This window comes from Lemur catta, chromosome 8, assembly GCF_020740605.2.
Source record: "Lemur catta isolate mLemCat1 chromosome 8, mLemCat1.pri, whole genome shotgun sequence".
Lineage (NCBI taxonomy): Eukaryota > Metazoa > Chordata > Mammalia > Primates > Lemuridae > Lemur > Lemur catta.
The window spans coordinates 48111355-48135844 of record NC_059135.1 but is presented as its reverse complement, the minus strand read 5'-3'; the positions used below and the strand labels follow the sequence as shown (position 1 = coordinate 48135844).

At 36.2% G+C, this 24490-nt stretch overlaps 1 protein-coding gene across 9 annotated transcripts in view; it reads right to left on the bottom strand.

Annotated features, from left to right (window-relative positions):
- Positions 1 to 6058: 6058 nt before the first annotated feature.
- Positions 6059 to 24490, bottom strand: part of ZNF385B (zinc finger protein 385B) — a 362512-nt gene continuing 344080 nt past the window's right edge. For all 9 annotated transcript variants that reach the window (XM_045559849.1, XM_045559852.1, XM_045559851.1 and 6 more), the window contains 4 exons: positions 10515 to 10760; positions 9526 to 9704; positions 8851 to 8952; positions 6059 to 7538 (listed from right to left, as the gene is read on the bottom strand). In XM_045559849.1, coding sequence (XP_045415805.1) covers positions 7323 to 7538; positions 8851 to 8952; positions 9526 to 9704; positions 10515 to 10760 — 743 coding nt within the window. In that variant the 3' untranslated portion in view covers positions 6059 to 7322. The remainder of the gene's footprint in view (positions 7539 to 8850; positions 8953 to 9525; positions 9705 to 10514; positions 10761 to 24490) is intronic.

Here is a 24490-nt window from a genome sequence, read left to right as displayed (position 1 = left end):
GTGTGAACTTGACTACCAGCCATCCGTAATGAGAGGGCATCTCAGGAGAAACTCCTATTCCCAGGAGCCCCAGGAGGAGTCTGCCGATCTTTATCCTGAAGAGCCAGGAATCAGAACGCTAAATGTTTCTTCACTAGAGGGTTTTCCTATTCATCATGCAACCTTTGATTTTAACGTTCAGTCTCATACGTGCTATGCGTTTATACTTAGTGGAACGTGAAACAATTATTGGCATCCAAATAGTGAATTCTCACAGGGAGAGTATCGGGTGGGATTCTGACTTCTTGAAGGAAAGAGAGCTTGTGTTTTACATCATCCTTTTATCATTTGAACCTTCTGGGTCTTGTAGGTTAAATGTTGTCAGTTGCTCTTCAAGGAAATTTTACCAGATATTTGTATTTGTGTAATCTGTGCTCTTTTCCTCTCGGACAAATATGCCTAAGATGGTAGTCATCTCAAAGAGGGAGAGAGAAAGGCTGGCTTTTCTTTCAGTTAGTGGGCTAGTCACCAACCTATGTATTTAACAGTACAAATGCACTTCCAATCAATAGTGAAAGGTAAATGTATTTTAATGTAATAATAATGTCCTTATTTGCATAAATAGTCACAATTTCTCAGTTTTTTTAAAATAGAGTCATATGGATCTATGCACTGGTTATGCAATTCCCCCTAAAATTGGTGTTCAGTTATAAAAGACAAGGCACTGGTTGGAAAATAGAAGAGCCCAGAACCTGGGAGAAAGGTGAAAAAAAATCCACGTGAGTGTCATTGAGAGTCATAAACTGCAAGAGTCAATTTACATTATTTAAGCAAATTAGGTGTTTCCTTTTTCAAATTAACATTATTATAGTTTCTCAACATGTAAGGAAAATAGTACCACTCAAGGCAGAGAAAGTAAATCTGAAGTATAATAACTTTAAAACTCTAAACTTGCTTTTTATTTTTATAATTAACCATTCTTATTTGATATTTATTATATGTTTATTTTCTAATTATAATTGTCTTTCTGTCATTACATAGTGGAGATCATCTGTTTTGATTATAATGGGACAATTGATTATATTTGCATGATTCTGAAACAGTGACATGTTCATTGTAAAAAATTCAAACCATACCAAATATTATAATTAAAATGTAAAGCCACAGAAAAACCTACAACTCAAGGGTAACTTCTTTTATCAGTCTGGATAACCACTTTTATCAGATACCTCTCCATGCATAAATACAAACATACAAGTGTAGTTTTAAAATTTAACACTAATATGATCATACTCAACATGCATCCTATAACTGTTTGTTTTCCCCATTTGGACACATATCATTGACATCTTTTCATGTCAATAATTAGAGAAATATGCCATCACTTTTAATGGCCATGCTGTTTCCCACTACATATTGGTTCCATAGTTTTTTTTTTCTTCATCTCCTGTTCATGAACATGTTCTCATAATTTTGAAACATACTCATACTGAAATCTTTTTACATTTACATGGTTACAATCTCAGGGTATAGCACGGGACGTGGAATTCCTGAGCTGAAGATTATGGATTATTGACGTAGTGATTGATACATATGACCAACCATCCTTCCGGAAAAATTGAAGCAATTTTCATTACTCTGAAAAGGGTGTGAATATATCCATTTTCCCACCCTTATTGAAACAAGGGTTAGAAAATTTAAAAAATTTATTTGTTAATATGCTAGATCAAAAAATGTTGATTTTATTCATATTACTTCAGTGAGCACAAAAATCTTTTCATATTCATTAGGCATTTGTATATAGTTTGTCTTTTGTGGATTGCCTTTTTCACTGTTTTTCTGTTGCATTGTTTCTTTTTTGAGAGTCCTCCCACCCCATTTTGTATGAGTAAGGGTACAAAATATCCTTATTTTGTATAATAAGAATATGACCCTGTATGTCTTAGGGATTGTAAATATTTTCCCTAGTTGGTTTTGTATTTAAAAACTGTTTACATCAGGGAGAAGTTTTTATTTTTCATAACAGGAATTATGATTTTTTTTAACAACATAAAGAAGTTTTTAATTTTTTACAACTTGAGAATCTGTTTTTTTAATATGGAATATAAGACAAATTTCAAAATACTTGTGATAAGCAAACATTTTGCATTACTTTGGCTCTCTTAGTATTACTTCTATTTGAATTATACCTTTAAGAATAGGAACATAAATGTACAATTAATGATTTTGCTATTTCTTTTCCATTACAGATGGATTTTTCTCTAAGTCTAGGTCACCACAAAAAATTGGCTAATTTGAGAGAATCTTACTTAAAATTTAGAAATTTAAAATGAGAAAAATTATTTTTATTTATCAATTCACTATGAAAATTTGTATAGCATGCAATAATGTACACAAACATTTTCACATATTTAATTTTATCTGCTTCTCAGAATCACCCTGTGAGTTGAATACCATCATAAATATTTAATTTTTATATGTGTGAAAAACTGAGGCTTTGGGAAAATGAATACAATCTTTTTCTGACATAAAATCACAGAACTAATGTGTATGTGACATTACCAGGATTTGTGACATTATCAGGATTTGAATTCAGGTGTTTGAGTGAAAATTATTTATTATTCTTATTTAATCCTCTTGTATCCTAATTTTAGGTTTTCACTATAATACAAATAAAAAGCAGATGCTTAATGGCAAGCTTGTCCAATTGCCTGTATATAAGTGACTTCTTAAAATGCAGAATATGACATGAAGATATTTTCATTACACCTACAGAAGAAATTCTGTTTGACAACCAGAATTTTGATGCCTCTTGAGCACTTAGCGAGGAGAAGAATGCATTAGTTGCTCTGGCTTTAAAATTTTAGCCAAAGATCTCAGGGAAATTCCTTAGCCATGCCCCATAGCTACAGAGAACCTACACCATCGTGTCCCTGATGAATTCCCCCATGGAGCTAATTACTTGGAGGAAGGAAGGAGCCAAAGATGAGCATCCCCTGTGGAATTTGCTCTTGCACTACACAACTTCTCCTCAACCTTTCACGGTACCAGAAACTAATATTTTCCCAAAGAGGCCATGTCACCTCTGATATTGAGGGCCATCACATTAGCAAAACAAGGATCTGATGGAGGAGACACTGAAACAAGAGGCCAGAATCCACACAGCCAACCTACAGAGGTGAAATGAAATTCACTGGCCTGTTACCAGAAGATGCATGTGGTTATCTAGGGTGTATGCCTCCATGCTGACTCAATCTTTACCTGTCAGACAGCTCCTGGCCATCTCTCCCCTCCCCCAGGACCCCTCTCTCTGATGGTGCTCCAGGCGGTGGGTGCCCATTTCCCAAAAGCTCCCCAAACTCAACCTCCTTGGGGAGTCTCTTTGGATTCTTTGGGAGTCTTTGTGTGCACGACAGGATTTCCACCTCATGTTCTATCAGCTCTTTCTCTTTTGTTTTTTCCAGTGGGAATTTCTTTTGCTTCTTTTTCAATAACATTAACTGTAGTACAGCTTTCCTTAAATTACTTTCTGAAAGAAAAATTCTACATGACCATATCTATTTCTGCTCTGAAAATCTTAGGGCAGAGAAGGAAAAAATCAGGGGTGATGTGATTGGTGCATGATACCAATGAAAATTTTGTTGTTTCCCTTTACAATCATTTAATTTTGTTAAACAGGTATCAGTGTAACTTTAAGTAAGAAGCATCTGTATCTACATTTTCCCTTGTGCTGGTCCTATCTGATGTCAATATGTCATTTACTTTTATTTAATGCAAATTCCTTCCATCTGCCTATTTACGAGTGTTATTTCATAATGTGCCTTTAAAAAACATCATGTAGCATTTAATACCCAAGAGGTAATTTCTCTCTTGAGGCATCACGGTACTTGAGATGAAGAGGAATGCTCTTGAGAAAAGGGTTGCCAGATTTAGCAAATAAATATACAGGATGTCCACTTAAACTTGAATTTCAGATAAACAGCAAATAATCTGAATATGTCAGTCCCAAATATTGCATACTTATTTATGGTACATACTTACTCTGTGTATAATACCATACTGAAAATTATTTAAAATAAATATTATCCTAAACAATTATTGTTTACCTGAAATTCAGATTTAACTGGGTAGTTTGTATTTTATCTGGCAACCCTACCTCAGACCAGTATTCAGATTCTATAGAGACCAAAGCTGGACTATGTCCGAGGAAGCAGCATGTTTTTTAATTCTCACATTAAGTGGAGTAGAGCAGCATTCTTTACCCATTAGAAATAGCATAGAAAGGGGTGTTAGTTAAAGAATGTATATCCCTTCAGGGTTGACCCACTCTGGCACCTCAAATTCAGGGTCGATGATAAGATATATCTATTTAATAGTGTTTTATAAATCATTGCTTGGAGCTACTCATGGCTTCTTTTAGAGGCATGCATTTTAAATTAATTGGTATTCTTTTGTACTTCTTCCCTGAGGTAATTTTAAAAATCTTAACTCCATAAATCTAATCAGTAAATTCCTAGGTCTATTTAAATATTGACATTAAAAAATTTTTCAGGATTGCAGTAAGCTTTAATGAGATACAGGCTAATGTAAGATAAATCAAACATAATTGCCATTGAAGTTCATAAAAATAAAAGTACTCCAAAGTGTTAAACTGAAACATAATTCCTTCAGAGTAGGATGTCTATAAATCACGTCTGAAGGTCCAACCAAGGTTAAGTGTAACTAGTATAGGTTAGAGTTCAAATGAGTCATATTTTTTAAAAATCTAAATTTTGCATGTCAAACTGGAATCCTACTAGACCCTAAAAGTAACCTGACTAGGAGCTTAAAATATTAAGGCCAACAGTTTTCAAACAATTGGATAAACTTTGTTAGAGGAAGTCTATTGCCATGAATTGCAGCTACACTGCCATCGACTGGCCTTAATTTTTTAGAAATAAAGATTTAAGTCCTACCCCCATCCCATTCTTCTCATTTTGAAATACTGACGTGGTTTGGGCTTCAGGTCAGGAAAAACAGGATCTGTAATAGCTTTGCTACCATTTCTTTTAAAATTCTGTAACAGTGTGGTAGATTACAAATGGTGGCAAATTCTTTGCTTTTCTTCACATTGAGAAGTGGAGTCTAATTTTCTTCCCCTTGAGTCTGGATTGGCCTTAATGATTTTTCTTGATCAATAGAATGCTACATAAGTCACATGATGGGAGTTTCAAAACTCTTTCTTAAGAAGCCTTTTGACTTTCACCCAGACCTCTAAAAATATTTTCCCTGCTACTATGTAACTACCTGAGGAGACAACAACAATGCTGGGGAGGCCACAGGTAGGCCCTCTGGTAGACTGTTCCAGTACATCCAACCCTCTAGCCATATTTGCCCCCACAGACATGTGAATGAAACCATCTTGGGCCCTCTAGCCCAGCCTACCTGGTGGCTGATCACTACCCAGGGAAGGCTCTTGATGCCACGGGCAATGGAGGAGCAGCTGCGACAAAGCCTGCTGGGATTCCTGACCTATGAAATCCTGATATAACCCATAATAAAATGGCTATTTTTAAAACCTACTCCATTTTGAAGCAGTTTGTTAAGCAGCAATAAATCCCCAGACCAAACAGTGATGTATTGATCTTTACACTTAAAAAATAATAGAATGAGGTGAAAGAAAAGAAGGATGAGCTGATTAGAGAAGGTGAAGGAGGAGGAGTGGGAAAAAGTTCTCTAAAAAAATATTTGTCCATGGATGCTGTGGATACCAAAAAAGATGAGCTAGGGATTTAGAGGAACTGCAGTGAGTGTAAAAAATCAGAGACTCACAAATTTTTCACAGGTTGCTGCTATAATTTCAGGTAAACTCACAATTTTGGCCCAACTTCTTAGGGATTCAGAGAGAAAATAGCAGTAGAGTTTCACTTGAAGGAGATACTGTGAACAGTAATGAACAAACATGACAAATAAATATGCTGCAAATGAGAGCTGAAAGTGCCATATCAGAAGCAATCTTTGCACCTACTCAAAATCTTACATCAGATGATTTCAAATTGGACATGTCTCAGAAGAAAATAACATTGAAAATGCAAACAGATTTTTATTTTTTGTACTTTTATTGAAAAGGTACATTTAAAAAAATACACAGACATTTTACCATTTACAGATTGCAGATATAGATGCTCTAAAAGAGTTCTCTCTATGTTGTTGTTTTATGCATAACTCTTGCCCCTGATATCACAAACATTCCAGTCTTGTTGATATCAGCTTAGAAAGGGGGGCACGGGAGCATGACCTGCAACATATTCAGTGAACAGAAAGACAAATTGTTCAATTACAAATGTTTTATCTTCTGTACATTATTGCATTAGGGAGCCACAAAATTATGTAGCATCATTACAAATGAAAACAGGTTAAAAATGAAGAAGATAATTATGTAGAAATACATGGATTCATTGTCTTCTTGCAGAATGCACAAGAGGTGCACAAATGTGCAATTTAGGAAGCTCTTTTTTTTCTGTTTGTATACATTTGCTTAGCAACTCAAACTGGTGAGGAAGCTACAAAATAAGTTAAACAAAAATAGCAAACAGGTAGTAATTATAGCTATGTTATATGGCTTTCTATTTCGTTTAAATATCTCCAAATAAAATGTGACATAAAGAAAATACATTACTTTATCTTTTGTTCTCTTAAAGAGAAAATTCAAAGCTAATTTGCTTCCTAACATTTACACAGCAACTAAAAATGTTTAATTCAGACAAGAGATACAGATCTAGTACTACACAGGATACAACAGTACCGGCTCTAAAACAGTACACAATCCCTGTCAGCAATAGTACATCAAAAAGGAAACGCTGTGATCCGTTGGTAAGAGGGTCTCCACAAGTAAGCACTTGTGTTCATCCGTTTTTTGTCCCACACTAGAATATGCCCAGCTGGACTCCAGAGTTATTTACAGACATCTGAGGAAAATTCTAGTTTTCAAGTCTGTCAGGAAAATATTCCATATTGTTTCTAAGCCAGATCACACACATGAAAAAATAGAGAATAATTTTCTTTCTTTTTCTTTCTGACCAATACATTTTCAAGAAACCAAGTATCTCAGATACACAAATTGAACGGGGGAGGGGAGGGCAGGGGACAGGAGAGAAAGCCTATGCTGCTCAGATTCCTGAACTCTAGGAGCGGTCCACGAAAGCACTCTTGCCTCTAGTGACTTTTCTTTGGAATCGGGGCTCGGTGGGGTAGGCTGCACTTGGGTGGGGCGCTGCAACACAAGAGGCTTAACCTGCCGAATCCTGCTGGCTTTCCTTCTCCACTCTCCTACTGGCCTCAGTGACCGGCGGGGCCTTCAGCCGTCAGTACGGGGCGAAGAGGATGGAGGCGGGCGTGGCGCGGATGGGCCCGTGGCCCGGCCTCAGCAGAGCGGGGGCAATGGGGGCCTGGAAGAGCGAGGCCGACGGCCGGGGCGGCAGGGACAGCGCCGAGGACACGGCTGCCGCCGCCGCCAGTGGCGAGGACAGGAAGGCCGGGGCCAAAGGCTTCATCATGTCTTTCTGGAATGCAAGTTTTGCCTAAAGGAGGGAGAAAACCAGGAATGGGGTGGAAACATTGTTTCTGAATGACAGTTCCACAGGCATCTCCTCCTAAGTAAAACACCAACATTAAGATGTCTTAAATTTCAAAAAATCGCAATAGATACTAAAGCTATTTTACGCTGCTGCTCAGCAGGGAAAAAACCGAACATACCAAGAAGATTCCTGCACAGGCAATGGAGCTCAATTCAAAATTCAGACTTATCTTAAACCATGATGAGACCTAGAGAGGCTTCTTTTTTTTTTTTTTTTTTGATTTTTTTTGAGACTAAGACTATGCACGGTCCTTCCCTTCTCTTAGCTAAGGGGCACTGAGGTTTGGTCCCTGGGGTTCAGGTCACGGGGACTCACGAAGAGTCAAGAAAACAAAATCAGTTTACACCTCTTTCACTGGCCACTTAATCAGTATTCCTTGAAAAATCACAGCTAATTCAAATTTCTATTGTTGGGCATGATTGTAAATGGGCTAGAAAATCTCCATTTAAAGGAATTCCAGGGTGGAATCCTCCTGAGGAGAGAGAAATCAAGCCTTAATTTCTGTATTTGCAATCAGAAGGAGCACTGTGAGCTGGATTTGCTGACTGCAGGTCACACCTGCTTGCAGCTTCAGGCGGAGGCTTTGGAGAGGTTGGAAGGTAATCTCAGGGTCACCTCCAGCTGGACAGTCCCAGCTTCATCCGCAGACTCAACACTAGACTGGGCCCAGTCCCAGCGAGATGGTGAAATGCATCCATCTGGGTATTTATATGATACCTATTGTTGGAGCCCTTAGTATTTTTTGCAAAGAAACTGAAAACAGCACATACTGAGAGCAGGTGAGACAGACTGATCACCAACATGCTTGCTAGAATGGAGAGAGAGCGCAATACAAATACCACTTTACTATCTCGTACCAAAAAAAAAAAATGCAGAAAGCAGGAGGATATTAAATTAAATGGCTGGATTTTTGTTTTATGAAAGCAATCCTTCTTTCCAGACTCAACACATCCCAGGATTCCTCAGGGATCACCCGTCTTATCTTTATATGCTAAAGAAGGTAGTCTTTTGAAAAAGTCTTGGTAAAGAGTAAGGTATTAGTTCTCAAAGAGGTTCTGTTTCTCTTTTCTACGAAGTTTTCTTCAAGTGTCCTATAGCAGCAACTAAGCAGTACGTTCTAAAACTTCTGTCTATGAGGGCTATTTTAATTCAGAATCTTTCATGACCAGAGTTCCTAGGCCATCTTTACCCACAGTGGCTGCCCAACCCAGCAAGGCCACCCCACCAAACACGTAAGCAGGTGAGGTAAACTTACTGCTAAAATACTCGGGCTCCGCTGGAGTTTGTTGTAAGGGCTGTATTTCGGCTTCAGTGGTTTCCCAGCAACTCGATCTTTATGCCTTCGGCTAGAAATGTGCTGAAGAAAGTTTGATGCATTAGCTGAATCTAAACGTGAGTTTTATTCCATATAAAATGTATGTCTAGGTAGATGGTTTCTCCATTTCCAATGCTAGGCGCATAGTTACAAGAGGGTTTGGGTTAAATCATTATGATCTCTAAATTAAGACTCGCTCTCCTTTCAATTGTAATGCCTCTCTGTCTCTCGTCTGTTTTCTATAGTTCTTATCAGATTTTGCCTGGTATCACCACTGTCACTGCTGAGTCTCTCTCCCTCACCAGATTTTGAGTCCTTGGAAGACAGGCTTAACATCTCACTTACCTTACCAGAAGCTCCTGCTCAACTGCAAGCTCCAGTGACTGTTGTGCTCATTTCTCTAACACCTGGCCTGCAACCTGACTCACAGTAAGAGTAGATGCTCAAATATTTGCTACTGACTTTTTCTTCCACATAGCACCTGCATATTGTATGCATCCTATAAAGGTTAGTAAATTTAACTGTGCACACAGTGAGAACTATTTTATAGAGGAGGAGATACACAGTCAAGTGGTGACCCCAAGCGACAGTGTATACTAACTCAGGATACATTACCTGTTTGAGTTGAATTTCTGAATTAACATGAACATCACAAATTTCACAATGAAATGTCTTGTTCTGTAGTCCTGATCCCTTACTGCCATTCTGCATCTTTAATCTTGATCCAGGTCTAGGGTAGGATTTAATTGGACCAGCCCCATTACGAGCCTCAACCATGGTCTTGTGTTTAGATCCTAAGACAGAAAGAGACATAAATTAAAAAACTATTGAAGAACTACATGAAGCTCTTTGTTTTCTTATCCTTGAGAAGTTTATCTTCAGGCTAGCTAAAGTTGTCAGTGTTTTTTTATGACCATTTTAACGCTGATGTTAAATTTCATGCATTTTCATTGTAAAAAATGGAAAAAAACCAGAGCATATAATAAAGAAAATATGGAAAATATAGAGAAATATAAGAAATAAAGATTACCTGTATTTTTACCACTCACAGGTAACCACTCTTACCATTTTAGTGCCTTTCTTTTCAGGTTCTTTATTTACTAAAAAAATATATTTTCAAAACTGGGATCATGTTAATTAAATATCCTGAAAATTTCACATAGCAAACCATGTACATATTTTCTTATTATTATGTTTTAATGGCTGAGTAATATATTCTATCATATTAGGTTACTCTAATTTGTTAAATATTTACCTACTGACGGACCTTTAGTTTGTTTCAATTTTTTCTTATAAGTGTGTTGCAGTGAACATTGTGCATAAATATTTATCTACATCTCTATCACTTCATCAAAATAAGTTTTGGGAAGTATTAGATGCTTTTAAGGAAATAAAGAATAGAACAAGTTTTATCTCCAATCTGCTTTTGCCTTGCTATTTCCAAAGTCATATAATCGTACTTTTCTAAAATCAGTCCTTTAATCAAAGAAGTAGAGAAGACATTGAACAAACCTAATGTTTGAATAACAAAAGATATGGCATTCTGATGGGAAAAGTTGGGTTTTGTTATAAACATTATTTAAATTCCAAAGACAGCTGCTAACCTGTATTGTGTGCCTCTAGCTGTGACAGGGAGTTCACAGCCACTTTGCATAGTGAACAGTAAAGTAATTTTTTGGCTTTTTCTTCTTCTGATTCAGCAGCAGTACTGGGAGCTCCATTTGTGCTCTTGGAGGGAGAAGTGGCTGCTCCGGGTGGCAGGGGTGTTGTGCCAGATTTGAGGAGAAATGAGCCACCTTCAGAGCTTGATGGCTGACTGGAGCTGTTGGCTTTTAACTTCCCTTTATCTTCTAGGAGAGACACAGAGATCTTATTGAAGCCTCATGTATCATATAAACATAGATAAATCACCATAAAGGAATTAAAAATAGAAATTTGATTCCTATATGGAGTTTTGACTGCAGCACAGATTTTAGTTCAGAGAGCTTGATTTAAACAGAACTCCATGGCATCAGTTTCCATATTAGGTCACCCCAAGACCATGATGACTTATGAAAAATGACTTTGTTCTCCCACTTGGAGCAGGTAACTTTCTGTCTGATATCCATGAGTTGTAAATTATGCTACAAGGAAGTCTTTATTATGTAACAAAAGCAGCTACCCTCCAAAACAGTTAAACGATATGATGGTAACATGAAAGAAGTCATTAGGCCATGCTAGTTTCATTTGACTACTCATGTTTTACTTATGACAGGGATATAAAGTTAAAATTCAATTTTTACACTAAGTTAAAACTTTACTTTGGGTTATGGGATAGAAGGGAGGGAAGAAACATGGTTAATTTTGGTTATGATTAGTTTTTTCCTGCTCTTTGAAAGGCAACGCAATTTATCAAAAATATGAGACAAGGATTTCATTCATTATGCTTATTAATTACTGCCAGTCTAAATCTAAAGTTTTAAATAATGACATTAACCATGAGTACAATATGAAGATTAGCCAAATCATTTAAAGACATCTTGGTAGTTTGATCATGTAGCTACTAAATGCTTGTAGTCCTCAAGGCCCATGTGCAGGCTACGAGGGGTCAGAGTGACTTGAAGAGAATCTAACTCATCGAAGTTCATTTACTATTCAAGCGAGGCTCTGTTCAGCGACTCCTTTGGGAAAGAAACTAGAGCTTTGTAGGCAACAGCAAAATCCATCATGCCTTTAATCCTAGTAGAGCTGGTACTCTTAGAAAATGTCTATACATATGCTGATTAACTCTCATTAGGAGAGAAAGGGAATTAAAACTGAGAATATATTTGCTAATTGCCTTAGCTCATTTGGAATTGTATACCATTGTCCTGAATGACCAAGAAAGAAGTCGTGACTCAGCAACAGCAATGTGGTGTTTCTGTGTGTGTGTGTTACAGGTTTTGTATATGTCTAAACCAAAGCTTTTATGACTCATCAAAAATTATGGGAGATCATATTTCTACTAAAACATAAAGAAAAGCCTAATTGATTTAGCGATCAGCAGTCAATTTCCATCCCTTTCCCTGAGTTGGATCCATCCGGGACAAGACTAGCCACAACAAGGGTGTTAGGGATTTCAGATCTAGGTGTTGTTTAGAATAAATGAATGCTGAAATCCTTTCTTATCCTTAGGTTCCACATTCTATATTCCCTCTCAGCAAGTGTATTAAAACTTCTGGATGACATGAAGTTTGACGGAAAAGGTCTTAGATTTTTATTAAACTGACCTCTATAGTAAGAGAGAAGGAAATAAAATCATTCTTCTCAATTGGTAATAGTAACTTTGATTGGAGAATATTCTAGGCCAGTTTTGAAACTCTCTCATCTATAAGGATTTCTCAGATTGAATTGGCAATCCTATAGAACTCATAAAGTACTAAATAATTTAGTAATATTAATATTTGCCCCTTTGGAATTACTCAGTTTCTTGTTATGGAAACTTAAGTTATTATACACCAAAATCTTTCCTTGCTTCAAGCATTTCATAAGATATTTCATATAAATTTGACCTAAAAGAATCAGTCATTTATTCACTCATTCTCTCTCATATTACTATTTTAATGTCCCTCATATTAATGTCCCTCATATGCCCATACATTTATATAGAACTTTACAGTTTACAAGTGCTATCACTTACATTATCTTATTATCTCTCACAGAAAACTTATGAAATAGGTAAGGCTGAAAATGATGATTCCTATCTTGAAGATGAGGAAACTGAATATCATCAAAATTAAATATGTCCCACGGATTAGAAGGGGACATAAATGAGCGTAATGATTTCTCTAACTGATCACTATGTGATACAGTAATCTTTCAGCACAAAAGGGGGACTTAATATGTCATTAATAATATAAAAGCACACAACAGTCACCCTAGATGTGAAATAGCTGTTGCTTTGTTTTACAAAGTTAGGTTTTTTTTTTTTAAATTTTTGTTTTTAGAGATAGGGTCTCACTCTGTTCCCCAGGTTGAAGTGCAGTGGTATGATCATAGCTCACTGCAGCCTCAAACTCCTGGGCTCAAGGAGTCCTCCTGCTTTAGCCTCCCAACTAGCTAGAACTACAGGCCCATGTCACCATGCCCAGCTATTTTTAAAAAATTTTTTGTAGAGGTAGGGTCTTGCTATGTTGTCCAGGCTGATCTTGAACTCATGGTGCAGTTTAGTTTTAAAGCATATTTGCCTTAAAAAATATCTATCCTGTTACACAGTCATCTGATTTAGGTTATATTGAGAAGATATACAACATTGTATGTTTTTCTCTATATCCCTCTTTCTTTCAGAAAAACAAGTTTCCTTTTTATGTCTTCTTTTCAAGAGGGCCGGGCGCACTGGCTCAGGCCTGTAATCCTAGCACTCTGGGAGGCCGAGGCAGGTGGATTGTTTGAGCTCAGGAGTTTGAGACCAGCCTGAGCAAGGGCGAGACCCCGTCTCTACTAAAAATAGAAGGAAAATTATATGGACAGCTAAAAATATACATAGAAAAATTAGCCGGGCATGGTGGCACATGCCTGTAGTCCCAGCTACTCGGGAGGCTGAGGCAGAAGGATCGCTTGAGCCCAGGAGTTTGAGGTTGCTGTGAGCTAGGCTGACGCCACAGCACTGTAGCCTGGGCAACAGAGTGACACTCTGTCTCAAAAAAACAACCAACCAAACAAAAAAAAAGAGATGATTTATGCATTAACAAGTACATATTAACAACATGTTAATTGCTAATAATGTGCTAGATACTGAAGAGACCAGTAAATAAAGTAGGACTAAACTATAAGAAAGTTACAGTTTAGGAGGAGGAAATGAGACAGTCATTCAGAGACCTCTAATTTATGATAGAAACTGGTAAGAGGCATGAAAGCATAGAGCAGAAAATGATTACTTGGGAAGAAAGAGACATTTTTCATTAAGGAAGTGGTATTTTGAAGGTTTTGAAGGTCAAATTTAGATAGGCATAGAATAGAGGTGAAAAGGATTGGCAAGTGAATGGTTAGACACAGAAACATGAGGAAATACTTAGTTGTTAGAAATCTTGGGGTTTTCTTGGTGAATATTTAGTAGTTGAGCATACAGCTGGCAACAAATGTAATGGGAGATAATTATTATAAACGTCAGTTGAGCCAGAAGGCAGAGACTATCTTAAAACTATTAAAAAAATACTAAAGGCAGACATTTCCCTTTTAAAATATATTGAGAAGCATGGTGTGTTTAACATTTACATGATCTCAAATTTAGATGTTTCGATTTTTTTCCCCCAGATAGGCCAGAGTCTTAATCTTTGAGAATATTAAGGAAAAGTTTTGACTTTGGAAATATGTAAATGGTTTTACCATATTCAGGAAACTCTGTTTTGGGGTTGATACCATCTAGTCAATAAAGCAGATCCTAAAATCAGAAAAGTCATGATAAATTCATATGTTTAAATTGTGGCATTCTTTCTGGACATATAAAATTAAAATCTTCAAAGCCTTTTATTATTTCTCATCTTCATTGCTTGATATTTTTATCAAATCTATTACATTATTTCTCTTTCCTTACTGCCATTTTTTAAGCCTTCTTATTTTGTATATTTGAAAGTTTAATTAATGTACTGTTTACTTCTGTTTCTTTTAATAAAGATGCATGTCATCTGGAACTTCTGGTTAATATGAATTCCATTTTCAAGTATTCCCTCACCTAATGTTAATTAGTAGGTCTTCTGACTGTCTTAATTATTTCCTGATTACTCAAACACCTTTTTTAAGGTTTTATCCTCCAGGATTTTGAAGCAAAATTTGCTTAGCTACATCAGAATTGCCCTTTGTAACAAATATCCATAATTTATGCATCCAAGTGAATTTATTTCTTCAAAATAGCCTCCTTCAGAGGTTCCACATTGATTCACTTGTTTTCCAAAGCTCCAAACATTTGTAAACCTTTCTTTTTTGGACTACTTTCATGCCCAGTTGATAAACCACGTAAAGAAAATCAGTCTTCAAAATTTGTCACCCTTATTTTTTACTCCAAAAACTTTACTCAAATTAATCTACCTTATTCATCAAATTTAACATTATATTGCTCAAAAACAGCCTCAGAAGACTAATATGCTAACACTGAAGATAAAAAGAACATGCCAGAAGTTCTTAAAAGCAATTTTAAGAAACTAATACTGTTGGCATATGGAAGAATCATGTCCATATATGTGTCTTAATTTGAAAAACAATCAAAATAATGTTCTACCTACAATTTAGGTCTTATATTCTAAATTAGGACTTTGGAAGCTATAATCAAATTTTTGTTATTCTATTTGTAAGATTTACTTTTGAGTTTAATTTTAATGTAATGAGTTTATTCCTAACCGGGTTTCAGTGGTTTAATAACAGATACATATTTCATATAATAAATTTAGGCTCACTGTAGAAAATTTTAAAAAATGAAGTCAGACAAATATTTTAAAAAATTAAAATCACCTATAATTCCATCATCTAGAATAATAGTTGGTAAGCTTTCTCTATACAGCAGCAGATGACATATATATTAGGCTTTGCAGGCTATACCATCTCTGTTGTAACTACTCAATTCTGTTTTGTAGCAGGAAAGCAGCCACTGACATGGCCCTGATCCAATAAGACTCTATTTACAAAAATAGGTGGCAGGCAAGAGTTAGCCCATAGGCAGTAGTTTGCCGATCCTTGATCTAGCCTGATTATGTTTTGGCATACATTGCTCCATTCTATTTTTTACACAATAGTATATAGGAATATACAAAAACATATTATTGTATAACTACCATTTCTCACTTAGGAATAAATCAAGAACAGCTTTACATGTCAATAAATGTAGAATTGGACAGTGATTTATAACACCAAATGATATTTGCTTATATGGATATACTATATTCAAATAGTCTTTTGATATTTGGGTTATTTTTGGTTTGTACTTTTATTAATATTAAAAGGATACTGAATGGAGTTTCTGTTGCCTACATGAATAACACAACTGAGAACTGACAGCAATTGGTATTAAGTATAGCAGAATGCTAGAGAAACATCCCCCAGGAACCCCCAGACACATTCCTGTAAAATTTATATGAGGTAGTAGAACTGCTACTAATACCCTATCACCCACCTGTCCAGTCTATGTAAGAATAGTCTGAGGATTAGACAATTCACTGGAGCCATGAGTTTTGGCCTGGTTGGGAACTTCTAAATCCAGCCAAATAAGTAAAGCTAGAAGTGCATGTGAGAAGGGGATACTGGCATTTTATTTCCCAGTCAGACCACAGCAGGTCTTGGTGATGCACCCCTCATACCAAGTGAAATAGGAGAAAGAAAGGTTGGAGAGAGATGGGGCTGGACCAAGAAAGGTTGGAAATAGAAGAATCTGTAATCTCAATTTGGCATGTCAAGGTTGAATACGTTTTCTTTGGGCCAACAGGACACTTTGAAAGGTGGCCAGACTTGAACCATGTTGTTCTACCCAGCACAAGAAGGCTGATCACCAGGACCCTGGCAGCAGAGGCTGAGAAGTGAACCTCCATTGGCAGAAGGTGAGGAAGGGTTGGAAGAGGTCAGGGAACCAACCTCATGAAGGTTTCACACATGGTCCCTGAGAGAGACAGATAGCATGTGGACACTTGCCATGCAGAGGACAACCGTGATTGTCATCAAGTACAAAAACATTTGCCCTTTTTTCTCCTGTAATTCCTCCTCCTATCCCTAACAACAGAAAGGGCAAGAATCAGAGAGCTTGGGGCAGGGAAGAAAGGAAGAGCAGACTATGCCCCTTTCCATGGTTCAGCCTGAGCCAGAAGGAAGAGAGTGTTGAGCTGGACAAGAGCCTAAAGTTTCAAATAAAGCCACATATTCTGATATCTGACAATGTCTTTGAGAAATGAGAAAGGGAGATTCAACAGAGTATACAATTATGTGCTGCATAGTGACCTTTTGGTCAACAGTGGACCACATAATGTGATGGTGGTCCCATGTGATTACAATAGAGCTAAAAAATTACTATTGCTTAGTGACATTGTAGTCATCGTGATGTAGTGCAACGCATTACTCCCTATTTGTGATGATACTGGTGTAAACAAACACACTGCGCTTCTAGTCATATAAAAGTCTAGCAATACAGTTATGTATAGTATATAATATCACACTTGGTAATGATAATAAATGACTATGCTATTGGTTTATGTATTAACTATACTATACTTTTAATCATATTTTAGAATGTCCTTCCACTTATGAAAAAGAAGTAAACTGCAAAACAGCTTCAGGCAGGGCCTTCAGGAGGTATTTCAGAAGGCATTGTTATCATGGGAGATGACAGCTCCATCTAGGAATTATGTGCCTAAAGATCTTCCAGTGAGTTAAGATGTGGAGGTGGAAGACTGAAATATTGATGATCCTGATCCTGTGTAGGCCTAGGCTAATGTGTGTGTTTGTGTCATTGTTTAAAAAAAAAAAATTAACAAAATAAAAAAATTAAAAAATAGAAAAAAGATTATAGAATAAGGATATAAAGAAAAAATATTTTTGTATAGTTGTATAATGTGTTTATATTTTAAGCTAAGTGTTATAAAAAAGTCAAAAGTTTAAAAAAATTTAAAAGTGTGTAAAGTAAAAATGTTACGGTAAGCTAAGGTTAATTTATCATTGAAGAAACAAAATTTTTTTTTTATAAATTTAGTATCACCTAAGTATACAGTGTTTATAAAGTCTACAGCAGTGTACAGTAATGTCCTAGGCCTTCACATTCACTCACCACTCACTGACTTACCCAGAGCAACTTCCAGTCCTGCAGGCTCCATTCATGGAGCGATACAGTGCCCTATATAGGTGTACTATTTAAAAAATCTTCTATATTGCATTTTTATTGTAACTTTTCTATGTTTAGATATGTTTAGATACAGAAATAATTAGCATTGTGTTACAATTACCTACAGTATTCAGTACAGTAACATGCTGTACAGGTTGGTAGCCTAGGAGCAATAGGCAATACCACATAGCCTAGGTGTGTAGTAGACTATACCATCTAGGTTTGTGTAAGTACTGTGCACTCTACAGTATTTTCACAATGACAAAATCACCTAACAATACATTTCTTAGAACCTATCCCATTTGTTAAGCAATGCATGACGGTATAGGCAATCATATTTTTACCTCATTGAATTCATACATTCAATAAACCAGTCATATAAATAATATTGTATGCAGACATCTCTGTAAACTTGTCTGATAATTTCCTTAGGGTATAAACTTTGAAGAGGAATTGCTGGGACAAAGAACATGTGCATTTTTGAACTTTTATGCACATTGCCAATTGCCCTTTCAGAATAATCATACAAATTAACACCTCAGGAGCTTCTATAAGAGATTGCTGGCTTCCCTGTACCTTAACCAACCTAATTACCCATTGTCTTCACCAATCCAACAGATGAAATACAGGTACCTCATTGTTAATTTGATTTGCATTTCTTTTATTACTAAAGCAGATGAATGTTTTTTCATAAGATTAATGATGATTTGTATTTCAAAGTAATTAAAAAATTCTTATCTATTCTGAAAGGAAACAAAAATCTTGAATTAATTGCAGTTTTGAGAATTAAAAAATTCTACGCTAAATAAGAAAACTTTACAATAATAATAAACTTCTTTTTAGAGATAGCTATGTTAAGTCAGTTGGGGCATGGTTCTTGAAAGCTGAAATCAGAGGCGCAGTCATTGTTAGGGAAATTTGCTTAGCCTGATGGCTGCTCCAGACATTGTATCTTACAGTAATGGTAAAAACAACAATAATAATCACAAATCAATAGCTAACACTAACTGGGTACTCACTATAGATCAAGCACTATATATATGTACATATATATCTCATTTTTTTCACACACTCTAATAAGATAAACTGTTACTATGTGTACCTATTAATTTCTTTTTTTTGAGATATAATATGTACTGTACATAAATTTTAATAAATTTTTCCATATTTATACACTCATAAAAACACAACACATATAAAGATATAGAATGTTCTACCACCCCAGAAGGCTCCCTTGAACTCCCACTAGCTGATACTGCCTCCCAAAAGTAGCCACCTCTATCAGCTTAGATCAGGTTTACCGGTTTTTAAGCTTCACATACGTGGAATCACACATTATATGTTCCTTTGTGTCTGGCTTCTTTCTCTCAAAATTATGTCTATAAGATTCATCCATGCTGTTACATATAGAAGTTTTTTTTTTCCCCATTTCTGGGTAGTATTCCATGGTATGAGTATGGCTCAATTTATTTCTCTATTTTGCTACTGAACATTTGAAATGTTTTCAGTTCTTGGCCATTTTGAATAATGCTACTATAGACATTCTTATAAGTGTTTGTTGGTAGACATAAATACTCATTTATGTTAAGTATATATACACAGCAGAATTGGCTGGGCCACAAGATATTCATGTACCTGGCTTTAGTAGATTCTGAAAACAGTTTTCCAAAATGGTTGTACCAATTTATATTCCTATCAGCAATGTATGAAAATTTCAATTGTTCCACATCCTGTCTAACACATGGTATCAGTGTTGGATAAAGGTGAGTAGATGGTAACATCTTTATATTAATATATCTAAGTTACATAAGGCCATAGGAAGCAGAGCACATTATGGGCAAAATTTGCTAAAAACCAGATAAATTAGTCTGCTTTAATACTGTTTCCTCAATGGTTGTATAGACCATTCAGGTAATGGTATTAAGGAGACTAGAATATGCTACCTCTAAATATGCCTCTTTAGAACAAGGATTATTTTGAGAAACAGCAGCCACAGGAGAAACTCTGAAAACAGTTAATAGTTATAAGGGATAAGCTCAGAGAATGAGGTCTAGGTTATGAATTCTATTTTATACTCAGGACCATGGGTTTCTAAATTCATGCTCTTTAGCACCGTAGACTGAAAAACGGTAGACTAGTCTTCACAAGCAAATCACTACAACTAGACAATCCAAGCTCAACACCCCAGGCCCTAAAGCAATGATTTTAATTTGTAATTTGCAGGGGGGGATATTATTTATCTATTTGCATATTTTTTATCATTATTATTTTAAAAGACTAAAATTTAAGGTAGAGTTTTAATATGTGTATTTTGCTTTCAATGAAAATGTAATGCTTATTGTGTAGTCATTTACCATTTGTCAAAAAGAATCTTTGAAAAACCATGAAACTTACTCATTAATACCTACTGGTGTCTTTCCTAGATAAGATTTCCAGAATAGAAAAGGAGCCCCAAAACTTGAAAAAAGTGCTCAAGATACCAAGGCCACAATTTTAATATTATAGAATCATACTTTTTGCTTTCTGAGGTTACTGAAGAATACTGCTTGTCAATTAATGCAATTAATTTTTCCTTTTATACTTAATATTGCACTAAAAACAACTAAACAGAGGCATGCAGTGAAAAGAAAAGTCATATTCTTTCCTGTATTCACAAGCACCTTGTCCAACATCTCTTTATTATTCCAAAAAACAAAGCAATGCCCATATTACTGCTTAACACCCATTAAACCAAGTTATCTCACTTTGATAAGGAATTCTGAAATCATCCTCTTCTGCTTTATCTTCCCACTTTCTGAATAATAAGAAATTAATGGGTGTCAGTCAGAGGACCTACTTTCTTCCACTTGTGCAGTCTTGTGAAAAATGAAGCTGAAAAGCCCATGGGGCTCTGCGCCAGACAAAAAGAAAAACAAACAAACAAACAAACAAAACTACAAACCTGTATGTACGTAAATTGGTGTGCTGCAGAAGACTTCTTAAGCCTTTACCTTGTTTATTTCCTCCTTATCTACACATGTGACACAGTACAAGTGATAGAAATCACCAACCAATGACAGATATTTTAAGGTTTAAAGTAGAATTCCATTAAGATAGTTAATAGATTTGCAAAAAAAAAATTAATAAAAAAAGACACAGCAGCACACAAGCTGCAAGATGAACAAGTCAATTCAGCACTTTGTAGTTCTTTGCTTAACAAAATGTTATAAGAAATGTACAGATACTAGAGCATCATCACTATATTGTTGGATGTACAAAGAAAGGGGAATTCATTTGTAGTATAAAAAGCCTGCAACTCGTCTAAAGGAGCAGGAAGAAAAGGCCAATATTGCAGATAATGATCAAATACAGTAGTCGATTTGCCTCACTGTATTTTTTAGATGTTTTCCTGAAAGGTTATGTGCAGAAAGATCTTGGAAAATATAGTAATAATTTGAATGCACTATTTAAAAGGTTTTTTTTTTTTTTGGAAACCAGAGCTTTCTTGGCAATGCAATAGTCACATACATTTTAAAATTCTGTAACCATATAGATTAGATTTGCTTAAATTAGGAAAATATAAAATGAAAAGCTATATACCTGGAGAAGAGGTCAATAAATGAAAGAAATGGGGGGAAAGCGATTATATAAAGGGAATACACGTATCAGTCAGCTTCCCCATGGAAGCTTTAGCCTTCTTAAGTTCCCTACCAATACTCCAAATCTCTCATTAGCAAATGTCTCATCTCCTATTTCTTAGAGGAATGGGGAAGCTGGATGAGATTATCCTTGATGTTACAATTTCTTCCATCTGTACCTATTTTCTTCATATCTCTGAGGAAAAGGTATATGCTTCCACTTGGCCTCTCTCTTTTAAATCTTTCTTTCCTATTGTAGCTTCAACTGCTTTCTTTCTATTAGATTATTTCTGTCTACAAAAATGCTGAAACCTCCATGTTCCAAAAGTCATTTACTGACTCAGTTCATTCCTGGAGCTTCCCCTCAACCCCCTTCTGCCTTCTCTCGGGTGCTGAACAGGAAGTGAGCATGTGAAGTGGGCCTGTCTGCTCCTTCTTCCTGTTGATCCTTATCCTCCTGCCAAAGCCAATGGTCTCTCCTCAGTCTTCTCTTGCACTGGGCACAGATTTCTTCTTGAAACTTTTCCCCATAATATGCACAACACTTTCCCCCACTGATGTCTATAACACTTCCCTTTCCAGATTCTCCTTCAGCTTCTACAATGGCTCATTCTAGGTCCCCTTCATGAGCTTGTATTCTACTGTCTGCCTCTAAGTGTTGGCATTCCTCAAGGTCACACATTTGGCCTTCTCTTGGGCATTATATTATCTAATTACTTCAGTGACCTCCTCTACCACATTGACATAGATTCCTAAATCCACAGGTGAATTCTCTACCTTCCTCCCCAGTTGAAGACCCCTTTTCCCCTGATAGCCTGTAGGGTATCTCTTTCTAGACGTTCATAGATATTTCCAAGTAGACCTCACATCAATTAATGGCATTACCAGTTAGTTATATGTTAACTGTCAGCAATGACTCTTGAATTCTTCCCTGTTTATCTTCTTCATTTAAGTAACTACTAAAGTTTATTGACAGTATCTTGTAACTATCTCTTCTATCAGCCTTATTCACCCTTTCATTGAGCAGACATGCATTCAGCATCTGCTTTGTGCCACTGCCTCATTTCAGGCCCTCATCTATTCTCTCTGGATCACCATAAAACTCCTTTACTCATCTTGCTACTTCTGCTACTTCTAGACTCTGAGCCTGCCTCCTCCCTCCTTCCCTGCTCTATGCTCTCGTACTCCTCTTCACATAATTATATTATGATCTTACATTAATTATAATTATTTATTCGCACTTCAAAATGATTACCAAGATAGAGACAGTCTTGAGCCCTGGAACTATGTCTTAATTTATCTTCATGCCCAGTGTATGGAAAACCGTAGGTGTCCAATAATTTTGTTGAAGTAAGGAATATCCAATTGAAGGCAGTGCTCTCTAACCTCACAAGTAAAAATACAAGAAAAATTCACTGCTAATAGCTGAATCATAACTAGTGAGACAAATATACATAGAACAGACACTTAAATGCATTTCAGTTGTTGATTAGGTAAATTACTCTTATCATTGTTGCCAAGGCTATATATTTGCAATAAATATTTAATGTCAGTTGAGGTTGAAACAATTCTCTTCAGAATGGATCTCCTTGAAATGTACTAGGACAGAGTCATAACAACAAACACTTTCCTTTGTGCCAGGTCCAATATTTTGATGTTTGATAAAATGAACAAACCTGTGGATTTCATTATCTCCTTTATTAGGATTCCTATACAAAACTTACATATAGACAAGCAATGTACATCTGAGAAAGATACAGCTAAGGCATGTACCACTAACAGAAAATCTAAAGCACATGTGAAAACAAAATATCACCAAAATATAGCCATTCCTCTTTGAAATTAAACTGGTGTTCTGTTTTTTGGCAAGGTTTCTCATAGAACTATAAGGTATTCTGTTTGGAGATTCATCAGAGGTTTCTAGTCCAGCAACCCATCTCTGCAATACTCTAGAGAGTCAGCATTAAATTACATCATGCTGTATTCATTTGAGTTATCAACAATTACATGGTTGATATATTTATGTAATAATGCACTTTAAGAAATTCCAAGTATTATGTCCTGTGGCATTATTTAATTTTCCCTACCCTTTAGGTAATAGATGACCTTCACTGAAGGTGTCATAATGAAGGCTTTATGCATTAGTAATGGCACTACTTCTGACTAAATCCCCAAGGCATGTAACTTGACACCAGGTGGCCTGAGACTGAGTCAGTATACTGGAAGTCCTTTAGTCACCCATTTATGTTTCCAACTAGATGCCTCATTTAGACTTGGTCTAATTCCAAGTGTCCCCAAGGGTTACCCAGACTAGTATTATATAGGCTGGTTTATCTCATAACACCTACTAGTTAGCTGACTCGCTCTCTTAGTCATAGGATTTCCTGTTGGAAAATGATTTCAACGCCCCACTCAAGGGTGAACTGCTAGACTACCTTTGGAAACAGAAAAAGTTTTCTATATGGCTTATGCCATTTTGCAGATGTGGAAAACAAATCAGAGTACTTAAGTCATGAGCCTAGAAACACCAAGTAGCCAAGGACAGACATGGAAATTAAAGCTAGTTTTTGAAATTCTCTAAGCACTGGAACATTACACACGGGGCCAATCTGATGCTGTCGGGGCTTTAACATCCAGCGCCACATCACCATGCCTCCAGCTAAACTCCAGAAACCCTGTCTCTTCAAGCATGGTTGATGACTGTGAAGCTTGCTAATTCCTAATTAACTATGTTTATGTCTAATTTTCATATCTTGGCTTTTAGACTAATCCTGAAAGCAGGGAAAATTGTCTATAAATTAAAGTGACTCTTCTCTGAACCAGAATCTGCATATTCTTATTTAAAAAACCAAAAAGCTTACTCATTTTAAGTAACTTAGGACCCATGACAATGAAGTAACTAATTTTTAAGTTCAAAACTAGCCCTGTGCTGTACTCATATCTGCCAGGCTACAATCCTAACTCAGGATGTTGTTGCTCTTTCCATTTGAAAGCCTATGTCAATCAGGTTCTGGCCATTGGTTCTGGCCTGCAGCGATTTTGTACTTCAATAAAATGTCAGCCATCGCCCTCCTTGTCTGAGCACCACATGACAAATGCCCCGTTGTCCCTTGTGCCACTTTTTTGGGGAGCAGAAGCTGCCAGTCTCATA